The sequence below is a fragment of the Bufo gargarizans genome, chromosome 11 (assembly GCF_014858855.1).
Source record: "Bufo gargarizans isolate SCDJY-AF-19 chromosome 11, ASM1485885v1, whole genome shotgun sequence".
Classification (NCBI taxonomy): domain Eukaryota; kingdom Metazoa; phylum Chordata; class Amphibia; order Anura; family Bufonidae; genus Bufo; species Bufo gargarizans.
This window is the reverse complement of record NC_058090.1, coordinates 86,579,599-86,594,367: the sequence shown is the minus strand read 5'-3', so window position 1 is coordinate 86,594,367 and position 14,769 is coordinate 86,579,599. Positions and strand designations below refer to the sequence as shown.

General features: G+C 46.5%; 1 protein-coding gene across 1 annotated transcript; it reads right to left on the bottom strand.

Annotated features, from left to right (window-relative positions):
- Window positions 1–326: 326 nt before the first annotated feature.
- On the bottom strand, window positions 327–7,153 carry SRP14 (signal recognition particle 14). The gene is made up of 5 exons (XM_044271898.1): window positions 7,063–7,153; window positions 1,872–1,944; window positions 866–978; window positions 760–792; window positions 327–673 (listed from the first exon to the last, which is right to left on the bottom strand). The coding sequence occupies exons 1-5, from the start codon at window positions 7,084–7,086 to the stop codon at window positions 584–586; spliced, it is 333 nt and encodes a 110-aa protein (XP_044127833.1). The 5' UTR covers window positions 7,087–7,153; the 3' UTR covers window positions 327–583.
- Window positions 7,154–14,769: the final 7,616 nt, after the last annotated feature.

The following is a 14,769-nucleotide window of genomic DNA, read 5'->3' as shown; positions in this document are numbered from 1 at the left end:
GGGGGTGGCTTTTGCTACTATGAATTTTTGCCAGCTACAATGCAGATTTCTTACGCCGCAAACACGTCACTGTGCCCTTCAGATCCTTCAAAATTAGTGGACGGGAATTGGCATTGCCTGCGGTCAGTTTGTCCTACAGCAATTTAGCTCCTGGGATAGCACAGATATTCTGTGGTGGCATCTGATGCTCCTAGCTAGTCCCCAAGACCCATCTTTCTGCACTTAGGGGTGGACACTGTGCAGAGCATGCTGCCAACCGTGGGCTCATTCTATACTGGGTTCAGTAAGTCTTGTTTGTAGCAGGCTGAGTGCTGGTACCAGAGCACTAACTTCAGTATAATTTTAATGACAGAACAATGTATGTCCTAACAGGACAATCTGTACAGTAAATCCAAAGAAACTGTTTTCCAATTACAAAATAAAAATAAAATTTAAAAATCAGAAAATATAACAGGCAGCAGCAGAGCAATGTACATCGATGGACCCATCATTGCCACCAGTTCCGACTGGTCCGAGGTGTTATATAGAGATAGGCTGTGCTCTCTCACTGCTCTCGTCTATAGCAAAAAGAAGTCCAAGTCCATCACTGGGCGGCACTGCTCTTCTTTGATTTACTTTTCTTGTCCTTCTTTTTCAGTCCATCCATATTTGCACGGAGTAGGTTGGAGTAAGCCTGAAATAGAGGGAGAAAATATTACCTATCCTAGAATACAGAACATAGACATCTGATGGTCTTCTCATTCTATAATGAGCACTTACCATCTGGAACTTGTTTACGTCTTTGGAACTGACCTGTAGAGGTAGAAGACGCACAATGAGCTTAGGTGGACATTTAGAGGAACCCTTCTACTGCCCGGCCACTCACCACAGTGCTGATCTTTCTTTTTCCATCTGTGGCTCTCAAAAGACATTTATTGTCGGCTGGTTCGAAGGTTTCTGAATGGCCCTTACTAGGAACTGGCTTTGTCCGTCCATCGTCTGTGAAGAATGTGGGAACATATAACTCACTGAACTCAAGTAATCATGGCGCCCATTCTTGTCCTTTTTTTTGCCACGTGGCCAAAACTGCCCATGGTTTTACCACAAACTGGCATATGGCAAGTCCATGTGCAGCACATCTGGGATGTATGTGCTTTGCCTGTACTTACTTTGAGGCTGAATGTCAAAGCAATCTGCCATACGACTGTCTGCCGTTTTTAACGGCACAGTCTCCACATGAGCCCAAAGTGGACATGTTAATTAATGTGCATCCTACTCCAGAAGGTTTGAAAGATTTCCTCAGCGTGGCATCACACACTTTAGTGGCAGTTTTAGGAACCAAAGCCAGAAGTGGATCCATCAGGAAGGAGAAGCAGAAGTCCTTCTTGCTGGATCCACTTCTGGCTTTGGCTAAAAAAACAAAAGGCACCAAAAACTTCCACAAAAAGATGTGTGCGACACCACCCTCTGAGTCACACACTGTTTTACACACAAAAAAGGAAGCTGTTTTCATGGCTTTTTTTGGCAGTAATGCTAGAGCAAATCTGGGTGTGGAAGAAGCCTCATTTTAAGAAATACATTGCATAATCTTCCAAAGGTACAGCCTGTATAAGGCTAGCTTCACACTAGGGATCTCGGCAGGGAACAGCCTGCCTGATCTCTGCATTTCGGTATTGCCAGAAACTTGAAAGTCTCCGTCCAGCCTCATTTACCTCAGCACATTTGCCGGATATCTGCTGGTTAATGGGGCCGGAGGAGACTTTCAAGCTTCCGGCAATGCTGGGAGATCCTTAGTGTGAAACGCCTTCTACTCCAGAGCCCAGTCACAATTTATTTTTTTACATTTTGTACAACTTATTGCTTTCATAAGTACTAAAGGAGAACATACATACATTTCTTTAATGTGATGAAGACACTTCCGCTTGTTCGGCATTTCTGGAACAGACGCGTCAGCTCAGTCAAAAACTGCAATAAAGTTAAATGTATGGAAATTATTTCTTGCATTATTACTAATCGGCCCTGGCGGGCTCTACTGTAAGAAGGGCTGCAACGATTACTCGATGAATCCTCGATGCAGGGATATTACGTTTAAATCACATGACCACAAAGCGTGAGCTAAGTGAAGCCTCTGCTGGAGAGTCTGTTGCGGCAGTACTGGAACTCGGTCGTGGTGCGGGAGGAAGTGCAGTGTGTGCTGCGGTGCCCAGGCTGTGGCGGCTTCCTGTCGGACCCGGTCACTGTGCTGTGCGGGCACACGTACTGCTGGCCCTGTCTGCAGGGAGAGCCCAGGAAGTGCTGCCGGCTGTGACAGGGGGACATGGGGCACCCGCCCTGCCGGACCTGTGTGCAGCTCAGGTAGCTGGCCGACAAGTGTGTGCCCGGGAAATCGCTGAGCTGCAGGAGGCCGGGGAGCACCAGGAGGCATTGGCCAGGAACCGCTCCACCATAGACACAGGTAGGAGGCCTGCTGCCCATTGAGATCTGTGCCTGGGAAAGCTGGGTGGCAGCAGCACTAGGCTCTCCAAGGCTCCTTAATACCAACACTATGGTACTATTGCTGTGACTACTGGGGAGCAGTCGGGTGACCCCTGTGCACCAACGGCACTGGGGGAACAAAGAGGGTTGGGGACTAATGCCGGGGGGGTCCTATGAGTTTTTATAAAGGAAAACAGTCTCTTACCGTAATTCATTTTTTCTTATTAAAGTACTCGATTAATCGTAAAAATTATCGGTAGAATATTCGATTAATAATCGTTTACTGCAGCCCTAATTGTAAGCATCTGACTTACAAGTCATACTGATACATAAGTAAGCCTAACAGTATATATGTATCCAGGGGTCGGACTGAGGAAGCATAGGGACCATGAGGTCCAGCAGGGGACCATAGAGCAGGTCACTTTCCACAAATAGCTTTATTTACTACAGGTGACCAAACAGAACAGCATCTGATGTGACCATCCGAGAATGGGGTGGAATGGAAGGTGCGAGGGACCACAGTCCCAAAATGGGTTTATCTGTAAACAAAAAAAATCTGTTGCAAAGGTTATTTGTGCCACAATCTGTGACTTTCCCCCGCTCATGCCAAGTCTAAAAGAGGGTGCGTGGGCAGGGAAGGGCCGACAGGCCTGTCCCATTTATCATATTCTACGCCTGTTTTAGGCGTAGAAAATGGTCTAAAACTATGCAAGGGAGCGGATGTAGATTTAGACAGGTGATGCATACACCATCAGCTGAAGGGGTATTAAGAGCGGCGGTCTTAATAATTGACCCCCTATGAGTCAGAATGGCAATTATAAGCAGCAAGACAGCATTGGAGTTCAGATTTACCATCCATCCAATTGATGCAGATCTTCGCGTGGTTTTCACCGCTTTTCCGCACCAAACGCCACATGAGTTATTTGTGGATTTGCCTCAGATTTCACAATTCACATTGGAAAGAATGAAATCTGCACCAAACTGAAATACTGAGGATTTCAAAATCTGCAGTGCGGTTCAATTTCTGCACCATGGAAACGGCCATATGGACGGGTCCGCACGTGTTCCACAAATCATTTCAATGGGGCCGCAAAAGATGCCGACAGCACACCGTGTTCTGCTCGCATCCGTGGTTCCGTGGACAAGAATTGGTATTTTCTATTATGGTTGTGGCCATGTGTGGTCTGCAAATTTCGCAACGCACACGGCCGGTATCTGTTTTGTGAATACGCAATTTGCGGATACGCAAAACACCACGGCCGTCTGAAGGAGACCTTATGCTGCTGACGAAAATGTGCACCGTGTACAGTTAGCCTAAGGCCTCATGCACACGACCGTTTCTTTTTCAGGTCCGCAAAAACGGGGTCCGTAGGTCCGTGACCGTTTTTTCGTCCGTGGGTCTTCCTTGATTTTTGGAGGATCCACGGACATGAAAAAAAAAAAAGTCGTTTTGGTGTCCGCCTGGCCGTGCGGAGCCAAACAGATCCGTCCTGAATTACAATGCAATGGGGACGGATCCGTTTGACGTTGACACAATATGGTGCAATTGCAAACGGATCCGTCCCCATTGACTTTCAATGTAAAGTCAGGAGTCCCTTTTATACCATCGGATCTGAGTTTTCTCCAATCCGATGGTATATTTTAACTTGAAGCGTCCCCATCACCATGGGAACGCCTCTATGTTAGAATATACTGTCGGATATGAGTTACATCGTGAAAACTCATATCCGACAGTATATTCTAACACAGAGGCGTTCCCTGAGGGGTTAATTGTGCGGATCACAGCCCCCTGTAAGAGATCGGGTGCTGCCAGGCAGCAGTCATGTACACAGTTCGTAGTATATTCTAACTAGAAGCGTCCCCATCACTATGGGAACGCCTCTGTGTTAGAATATACTGTCAGATCTGAGTTTTCACGAAGTGAAAACTCAGCTCTGAAAAAGCTTTTATGCAGACGGATCTTCGGATCCGTCTGTATGAAAGTAACCTACGGATCACGGATGCCAATCTTGTGTGCATCCGTGTTTTTTCACGGACCCGTTGACTTGAATGGGTCCATGAACCGTTGTCCGTCAAAAAAATAGGACAGGTCCTATTTTTTTGACGGACAGGAAACACGGATCACGGATGCAAAACGGTGCATTTTCCAATTTTTCAAAGTCAATGGGTCCGCGAAAAAAAAAACGGAAAACTGCACAACGGCCACGGATGCACACAACGGTCGTGTGCATGAGGCCTAAGGGTCCATGTACACCAGCATTTGACGTACCTGTATAAAAAATAAATAAAAACAAGCGCTTGTGGAGGGTTTTTGGCACCTGCTTTTTATGCGCAATTTTTTCGGGTTTTTGCACACAGTAGGGTTCATTTGCTATGGCTCTACCCCAGTTTTTAGATTTAGTTGTAAGTGTTGATTTGCAATAAAATTTGGAACTCTTTCTTACACCCTTGCCTTTTTTTTCAAGAAGTGCATGGGGGTTGGTCAGGCAGCACCTGAGGAGTTAACCGCCACTGATCGCAGCGCCCTGTCATAGAGGTCGGGTGCCAGCTATGTGTTTCTGCGGCCGGCACCCGCCTCCTGTATTTGTATTACATCATTGGGGGCGCAGTGGCCACAGGGTCCCCTCCCCTTCCCCTCATTGGTGGCAGTGGCAGCTTCTGATCAGAGCCCCAGCAGTGTAAGGCTCTATTCACACATCCGCAATTCCGCTCCGCATTTTGCGGAACGGAATTGCGGACCCGCACTTCCGGGTGCGCAATTTCAATCCCGAAAAAAAACAGAACATGTCCTATTCTTGTCCGCAACAGCGGACAAGAATAGGCCTATTCTATTAGGGCCAGCAATGTGCGGAACGCACATTGCCGCTGTCCGTGTTTTGCGGGGGCTCCTATCGGTTACCATGGCAGCCGGGACACTACTGAAGCCCGGGCTGCCATGGTCAGCTCCATACTGATGTGTGCACTATGCACAGGGCAGCAGGGATAGTGTGAGGTCCTATTCACCCTAATAGAGATCTATCAAGGGGAATAGGACAAGGGATGAAAAGATCCAGGTTATAGCCCCTAAGGGGGAAATAGTTATTAAATAAAAAAAATAAAAGTATAAATCATCCCCTTTCCCAATTTTACATATAAAATATATAAGCAATAAATAAATATATTACATATCGCCACGTCCGAAAAGTCCAAACTATTAAAATATTAAAAAAATATCTCCTATGCAGTGAATGCTGTAAAAACTATGTGATTCGCCATTTGTTAGTCACCTTGTCCCCCCCAAAAAAATAGGATAGGACTGTTCCATTATGGGCCGGACATTCCATAAAATCCTGAACGCACGCGGCTTTTTTGGCGTTTTATTTTTTTGCCGTGGTATTGAATATCGCAATACGTTTTTATGGTATCAAAATCGAAGAAAAATTTTGGTATCTGACAACCCTAGTGCACGGACAGCAGGCAATACGACATTTATAAAGAAAGAGGCATGCATCTCCTAATAACCCGGTTGTAGCTTTGAACCGAGCCTTAGTAAATGACCCCCTCTGCGTCTTACCACAAGCATTTTCTTTATTGCAGGTTTTCCCCTATTAAGAAAGCGTTGGCAAAATGTCTGAAAATAAACGCTTGTCTATTATAAATATCCCCCACTGCATGCAAAAAACGGCCCCCAAAAAGGCAACAAAAAACGCAGGCGGCCAGCAGATCCTCTGACACTGATGAACTGTCCTGAGGTTAGGTCAACAATATCACGGAACTGGACAACCCCTTGAAGCTTGAGGGGTGGGTGAGGCAAAATGCCATGTTTAATATATACACTGGCAACAGCTGCTGGCATATACATTAAACATAGGGCTCATGCGCACGTCAACGGGGACGTAAAAAACAGAAATTACTCTGTGTGCACTCCATATCCGTAGGTCCGCAAGTCCGTTCCGCAAAAAAATAGAACATGTTCTATTCTTGTCTGTTTTGTGGACGAGGACAGGCATTGTTACAATGGATCCGCCAAAAATACAGACTTAACACGGACGTCATCCATTTATTTTATTTTTTTGGGCGGATGCGGACCGCAAAATACACATAGTCGAGTGCATGAGCCCTTACCCATACGCTCCTTGGTCTCTGTCAGGCCAGTATAAATCACCATACCACAAGGCTAAGTTTTCCAGTAGGTGACGCATGCCACTGCTGCCACAGGTCACGCGGAAAGTGTATACCTCCGATGGCAGGCACCGGGTCCTGGACGGGAACAAGCCCAATTTGTGGGTTTCCCCAGTAGATGGCATCACTGAGGGCACAGATACCCCAATAATCTGCCATAACTTTCTGATTGGTGAGCTCTGTTGTGGGGGTTGCCATCAAAGTCAAGGGAAGCTGCTATTTACAAGCATGTCCACCCCTTCTTTAAGGGATCTCTGGTGGTCCCAGCAGCCCACCTGTAGCTATATAGTGACATGGCAGGAGAATCAGCCCCAATACATATGGTACCAGGCGGCTAGGGAGGGGTCAGGGTCCTGCCCCGGAGTCCAGTCCTCACCCTCTAAGATACGTCCCCAGCTATCCATTACTTGGGGCTATGCCAGCCCTGGCTCACACAGCGCCGCTCACCTGCTCACTCTCCAGCAGAACCATCTTCCTCCACAGCTGAGCTCAGCACAAGAAGCACCGGAAACACGTCACCCGGAACTGCGGACGATAGAGTACGCCTGACGTTCTATTATAGAGCGCCTCAGCACTGCGGTGGAAAGAGGGATCATAAGTGTCACAGAGACACCTAGCGGTGGGAGGTATTAAGCGCATAGGAAAGATGAGCTGGGAGGGGACTTATTCCCATAGTGCTGTGAATGGATCCTAGCTTCAGCATTGTAAGCTAGCTTAGATACTGCATAGCACTCCTGTGTCTTTCTACTGGATCACTTCTCTCACCCTCAGCCATGTCAGAGGGCTGATGCAGCTCATGTTCATACAGCACAATGAGTGTGAGCTACTGAGAAAGGCGGACATCCCTGTGTCCGCCCTGTGCGGACAGGGAGCCAGGAAACCGGACATCTGGCCACCCTACTATTATATCGGTAGGGGTCCAGCTCTGTGGGCACCTGCCAACAGGTCCGGTTCTCATTAGGTGAGATGAGTATTTCTCCTAGATGCCCTCTGACCTGCCTTTAATGGGTAGCAGTTAATGCCTATGGCTCCCGCCCCTGCTGTTTAGCCTCATAGGCCTCAGACCACTAGACCTGAAGTGTATGAGGCTGTAGAAGTTTTGGAAAACCTCTCAAACTGCAGAAACCAGTGTCAGGCAGCTGCTGCCAAGGCCAATAAGATAATGGGTTGCATCAAAAGATGCCCGTGATGAGAACATAGTCCTACCACTTTACAAATCGCTAGTCAGACCACACATGGAGTACTGTGTACAGTTCTGGGCTCCAGTGAACAAGGCAGACATAGCAGAGCTGGAGAGGGTCCAGAGGAGGGCAACTAAAGTAATAACTGGAATGGGGCAACTACAGTACCCTGAAAGATTATCAACATTAGGGTTATTCACTTTAGAAAAAAGACGACTCCAACCTGACCCTATGTCCTTCCTGCTTAATGTGGTCCCCATTCAAGTTAAAAAAACACTCACTTAAGTTATTACTATTAATACTAACAGCAGCCCGTTGTCTAATCTCTCGATCTGGGAAAAGCCCTGAACCGCCACGGGTTTCTGATTTGTACGCTAGGGTGATGGAGGTCCGAACAATGGAATATTCCACGGCCATGTTTCAGGACAAAATAGTACTCTTCAACGCCATATGGGACCTTTGGGATAATTACTGGGCCACAAGGCAACCTTAACGGCCTCATGAGAAAGAGGTGTTCCCTCCTCCTCCCTCTTGTGTCATCGTCTATGTTATTTGTCTTGTCTTTTGGTTATTAATTTGGTAAAGCATTACTTGCTGAAAAGCTCCGGGCTTTTGGGTCTTTAAGACTCCTTCACTACTACCTGATGTCTTCTTGTTCTAGGATATACCGCTAAGTAGTCCTACTTTGGACTGATTAAAGATAGACCCAGTCTCCCTTACTACACTTTATTGTTATATTTCTGCTCGGTTTCTTATTTTTTCATCATTGATTATTATTGAGTGTTACAAGTGCTCAATCAATATGAATGTGATGCTTTTCATGTTTCATCCTTTACCTTGTACTAATGTGCACGAATCCATTGTAGATGTGCATCTTCATTTCTATATTATTTAATAAATATACAATTATAAAAAAGAGGACTGAGGGGAGATCTAATGACTATGTATAAATATATCAGGGGTCAGTACAGAGATCTCTCCCATCCTCTATTCATCCCCAGGACTGTGACTGTGACGAGGGGACATCCTCTGCGTCTGGAGGAAAGAAGGTTTGTACACAAACATAGAAGAGGATTCTTTACGGTAAGAGCAGTGAGACTTTGGAGCTCTCTGCCTCTTTTCTCAGCCTTATAAACTATGTATGTTACTATGTTGGATGCCACCACTAGGGGGAGCTCAGTACATAGGAATTTATACAGTTATCAAGTAATTCAAAGGCAGGTGTAAAACTGTGTTTGCACCTCTTGCACTGGCAGCTGTAGCAAAATAAAATAAAATGGTGAAGCAGAAGAAATGGAAATCGGAAATCGGCTCTGGGACCCCTTGAACTCTTAATCTGCCAGATTCTGCTTCTGTAAATGCCCAGGGGGCGCTTTACTGTGAAGTGCTCTCTATTCTCTGCATTGAGCTCTTTTCAGTGGTTCTATGGAGGGGTAAAGACTCTAAAGCAGCTCAATGCATAGAAGAAAGGGCGTTTCCCAGTGAAGCCCCACCTCCTGCACACTTACAGAAGCAGAATCTGGCAGAATAAAAGTTCAGATTTAAACTACTCCTGATAATAAAAGCTCTGAAGAAGTTATGTTTTTCCTGCTCTCCTCCGTCCCCTATTCAGTGCTGTGAACAGTTTTTCATGGTCAAACCTTCTTACAGCGAAATAAAAATGGAGCATTTGCCTATAGCACCCAGGAAGGTTGACATCTCTAGCCTTACTACACAGAAGGCGGCACTATGAGGCAGAGGCACACGAGTTGTGCCGTAGTCAAATCATTTCCGCTGTTGCCACCAGGGGGCTTCTTATCACAGTCTTATGGTACGCTATGTATAACATGGAAAACCTTATTGTGCAGGTATCTCAGAAGGGACCAGTCTTGTTGATGGTACTAATACTAGTCTGCATCCCCACCATTATGCAAATACACGTAAAATGAGTACATTTCCAAAGCTGGAAGATAAAGCGTTGAACGAGCTGAAAGGGTTAATCACTTTGAGAAATCCCTTTTGGTTGGAAAGGTCCCTTTCATACAATGGGCTGTCATCTGCAGGAGAAAGTGGCAGTGGGTGTTCAACTCTCCTGCAGTGCCTCCGGAGGTCAAATCCAGCATTACACCATTGGACGGACATGCTCTTGGCAGGTGACAATGAATAATAACACCAATGAAGACTGATGGATAATGGTACATTAAAATGTATCTCCACCTTTGGAACCATCTGTTACTTCAGAGCATGTATGATAAAATATGAAGCTACAGATTCACTAATGTGACCGAATAGAGACCCTGTTGTAAAATGTGGCAAAATTTGGTGTATTTTTGGTGCGGTTTGGCACAGCACGTTTTACAAAAAATCCAATGTAACTAGCTCGCCAAGGGGTCGTGGGTTAGGAGGAAAAGAGCTTAAAGGGGTATTCCAGGTGTGAGAAGTTATCCTCTATTCACAGATTGGTTGGGGTCCTACTGCTGAGACTCTCCACTAATCACGTGCCCCTCGGGTCCCCCTGTAATGAGCGGAGCAGCAGGTCGGGCATGCACACTGCCACTCCATTCATCTCTACCAGTGTTCCAAAGACATCTTAGTACAGCTTTTGGCTATTTACAAAATTCCCATAGAGATGAATGGAGCAGCAGTGAGCATACCCAAACTGCTGCTCCATTTATTTTTGGGGGCCCCATGGGGTACTGAATGGAGCTAAACCATGAACATCCACTGCAGCCTCCAGGGACATCCATGTCAAATTGCCGTGTTGACTTAAAGTGAGAACAATGAGAGGCAGATTCCTTGGGGCCACACAGGTTGTGTGTTATTGCAGCTCAGCCCCATTCACTTCATTGGAAGACACAACCCATGGACAGGTGTGGTGCTGTTTCTGGAAGAGAGTAGCCAGGGGCGGACTGGCCATAGACCCTACAGGGAAATTTCCCGATGGGCCAATGACCATGAGGCTGCCCGAGCCTTCCTTATGGCCTTCGTCCAGGTGCAGAACGATCTGATACTGTCATGGCCTATGGTGTGCGTAGTGACATTATCCTTCACTTGGTTGCCCGTGACTACGTTTGGTGTTGTTTGCATGTGGTGGCAGTGTCTCGGCCTTCTGGCTGATCCCCAGGACATGGTTGCCACGCATGCCGTTTCCCGCGGCAACAGGTGAAGTGTGTGTTTATGTGTGTACTTCCCCTTTAAGTGTCCGTCTTCCCTTGCCTTGTGTTGAAAGGGTTAACTTCCTTCCTAGTGTGTGTGCACTGGGTGTGTCTGTGGCTACATGGGCTATAAAGCCTCAGTTAAGATCAGTAGTCTAGGGGGTACTTCAGCCATGGCTAGCTGGAGTCATCCTCCTGTGGTATACCATCTGCCAGTGGGGGCCACCCTTGTGGTCATACTGTCACGGCTGAGGATGGGGAAAACCCTCAGCCGTGCGATGCCCGAAGATGGATGGTCGATGCAAGGCCAGGACAGGAATATCAGGTTCTGGAGTATGAGCCCTCCTACCATCAGGGTCGGCTCATACGGCTAGGAGACAGGGTCAGAATTAGGGATGGATAGGAGGTGACCTTCTCCCTGATTCCTGTCCTGGCCTTGCATCGACCATCCATCTTCTGGCATTGCACGGCTGAGGGTTTTCCCCATCCTCAGCCGTGACAGATACCCTCAACATTAATGCTGGACGCATCAGGTACTTATGTACCTGGCCAACAACCGCAGGTGCCCTCCTGAACTCAACTGTATTTTGTGCTGCACTATGGTATTGGAGGCCCTGCCAACTTGTATTGGACCTGCCTACTTATGATGCCCCGTCTTCTGTCAATTTTTACCCTCCTACAATATAGGGCCAGTTTTACTTTTTTTTCCAGGACTGCTTTAACTTCCCAGTCCACTTCCCAGGGTTGCCATATTTTTCTGATCCTGGACAACCCCTTTAAAGGGTAACTAAACCTTTGATCACACAAATAAAGGGGCAGAAGCACTGCTCAGAGCAGATCCCATATACTTCCCATGGATCTATATTGCAAAAGCTCAAAAAACGGAGCAGTCGATGAGAGACACTTCTGCATCTTTTCTAGGTTTCCTTTAAAAGGTTTGACTCTCTGGTGAATCCACCGAGTCCATGCGTTAACTGGACATTGCATTTCCTCTGCAATCTCCCATTCATTATTCCAGCAATGATTAACTTGGCACCTCCAGTGTGACCTTAAAAACTCTGAAGCAGAGGATATGGTGGGTTCCACTACAGCTGAGCGGGTCTGGAGAATGGCGCTTCCTGTTGTGCAGACATTCAATGCCCGGGAACAATGGGTGGAAGAAAAGCTGCTCCATACACACTGAAGTGTCTCGCATTCAGGAAAAGTCATTTTTTTCTATTTCCACAAAATCACTGGGACTAATTCCTACGAGAGGTAAACACAACAGAACAACTCCGAAACGCGTTCTAGGGGGCATTTCAGTGAGTGACTCTGTGCGGAGTGTCCACAGTTCACATAATAACAGAAATTTGTTTGGGTGGGATACATTCCTTAAAATGGTATTCCCCTGGTAGATAGCTAGGGCTTAACCACCAGGGGTAGAGATAAGGAGAGGCCATGAGGAGAAATTGCACCCTCTCCCCTAAACCACTACATATTTTCCATCAGATGTTCATGACCAGCTTCTGGGATCCTCTTTAGCTCTGGCAACCGATGCCCTGGAACCTGGTGTCATCCAGCATCAGGATGTAGTTGCGGTGGTGGTCACAATGTCCTGGTGTTAGCTGGTGGAACTCAGTGGCAGATAAAGTGGACCAAAGGCGGTTCCTCAAACTTGGCCCTTCCGTCTGTAATCAACCCTACCAGCGTTAGCAGGTTCAATACTGGTTTGATCTGCATCAATAAACTGACAAATGAGTGTCATCGTGTCAAAGGGCTGTGTCCCTACACAGTGTGACACTGTCCAATCATTGCTGACAGTATCAGACTATACAAGAACATCACCTGCTGACATACAGTTCTGGCCTACACAAAGACTTTCTGTGGAATACAAGGACTTACTATAACAGACATGTCAGAAGAGGTGACAGCTAATCCGTAAATCTAGCGACTCACATGTGACATCTCTGTAGACATGTTTTTTTATTTTCTTCTCCATCTGGCCCAGACCACCAAGATGACTTCTCTTGACCACTGCACAGTTTTACGCCAAGACATCTATCTAATCTGAGGCACAGGGTGCTCTGTGGGGAGAGGGGGCAATTTAAAAGGGTCCTAGGGCTTTGTGAGGCAAAGGGCAAGAAAATAAGCTGTACTATGACTAGACATACTATACATATATCCAATGCTGCTGTTGTGCAGTCAGTGGCTTGGCTCTGCCAGCTCTTTGTTACATTTGTACACTGATACTATTGATTGTTTTAACAGTGGCAGCCCCTCTGTGCCCCTTTTTTGACTAACCCGAGGAGAATACCCATAAGGGTGCAAATGTAGCAGTTGCCCAGAGGCCCTGAAGCCTGAAGGCCTCATAAAAGTACACCACTATTGTAAGTGAATGTCACGAACTATGGATCCGACCGCTCCGGATCCCACAGCTGTGACGTAGTGGTCTGTGACGGAGTCTGCGCACACACAGAGACCTCACGTGACCGGGGTATTACCATTCGGCTAACACCCCCCACTACACTTCGGTAACTGCCACCACGTGGGTTCCCGGTCCACGAGCCGACTATCCGGGTAATTCACTATCACACAGATCAGTGGATGAACCGGATATCACTTACTGACCAACCGCAGTCAATCACCCCCAGCTACAATTCCTAAATGCAATTTAACTAACTACCTGGTAACGTCTCTTCAAAGGCAAGGTACGTTGTTCAGCAGCTTAGAATATGGAAGACTTGGCCATTTAGATTTTATAATCTTTAATAAGCGGTAAAAAGCAGTGCATACAAATCTAATGAAAATGACTATAAATCTACAGAATAATAATAACAATATAAATAATCACGACAGTTCAAATGAAAGGGAAAAAGATGAAAGAATACTTAGTTTCTCTGCAGGGTTTCAGATGGTCGTTCATATGTCCTTTTTGAATCCTTGCAAACCCCTTTTCAGTATGTATCAGGGGAGACCCTCAAAGTTCTTCTGATACAGGGATCTGCCGTCAATGTCCAATGAAGTGTCTGGTGATGTTCCATGGGTCTCTCTCCTCTGTCCTTGTGCATGGATTTTTATGAACTCTCCCATGGGCAGGAGACTTACTCCTGTCAGCCAATGGCAGCAGAGGGACTGTGAAGCCTAGGGAATGGCCCCCAAGTGTTTTATGACCCCATCAAAGTTCAGTTCCTACAATGAGGATTATACTTAAGCCCGCATCTCCTTGATACATCGGCATATTTTTATACAGAATACATATTTGCGATCCTTATTTATTTACCTACAGAATGAGACCACACACGGTAATGCTGGGACCTGTAGTTCTTCTACCACCCATAGGTCAGCTACAGAATCACATCCTCTAGTCATATTTGATACCCAATTAACCACAATACTCTGTAGAGCCTGGATCTGGTGTCAGAAAGGGCATAAGTTGATTCATAAATGAAATATGAAAGTGGACTGGTTTTATCCCCAGAGCGAATTAAGGGCTATTAGCTCTCCTCAAACCAGACCTGGAAATTAATGACGTCACGCTCCAGCCAGGCTTGACAGCGAGCTGATCTTGGACAGGATGAGCTGGGCCTGGTGTAGCTTTTATGACCTTTTATTGCTGGCCTTACAGAGTAGTGGTAATAAAAGTGTCCATCTATATCATAGGCGACCCAGGCTTCAGAAAGATGAGAGTTCACAGCTTTTTACATAGGCCAGAAGCATATAAGATGGCTACCCAGAGGAATTATGTATGTATGCCGGCACACCTCCCTCTTTTAAAAGGTTGCCTGGGGAAATGGCCACAAGCCTATTCCACAGCAACCCAGCCGTCTCCGGCCGATTCTCCCTGCCGCGACAACCCGTCG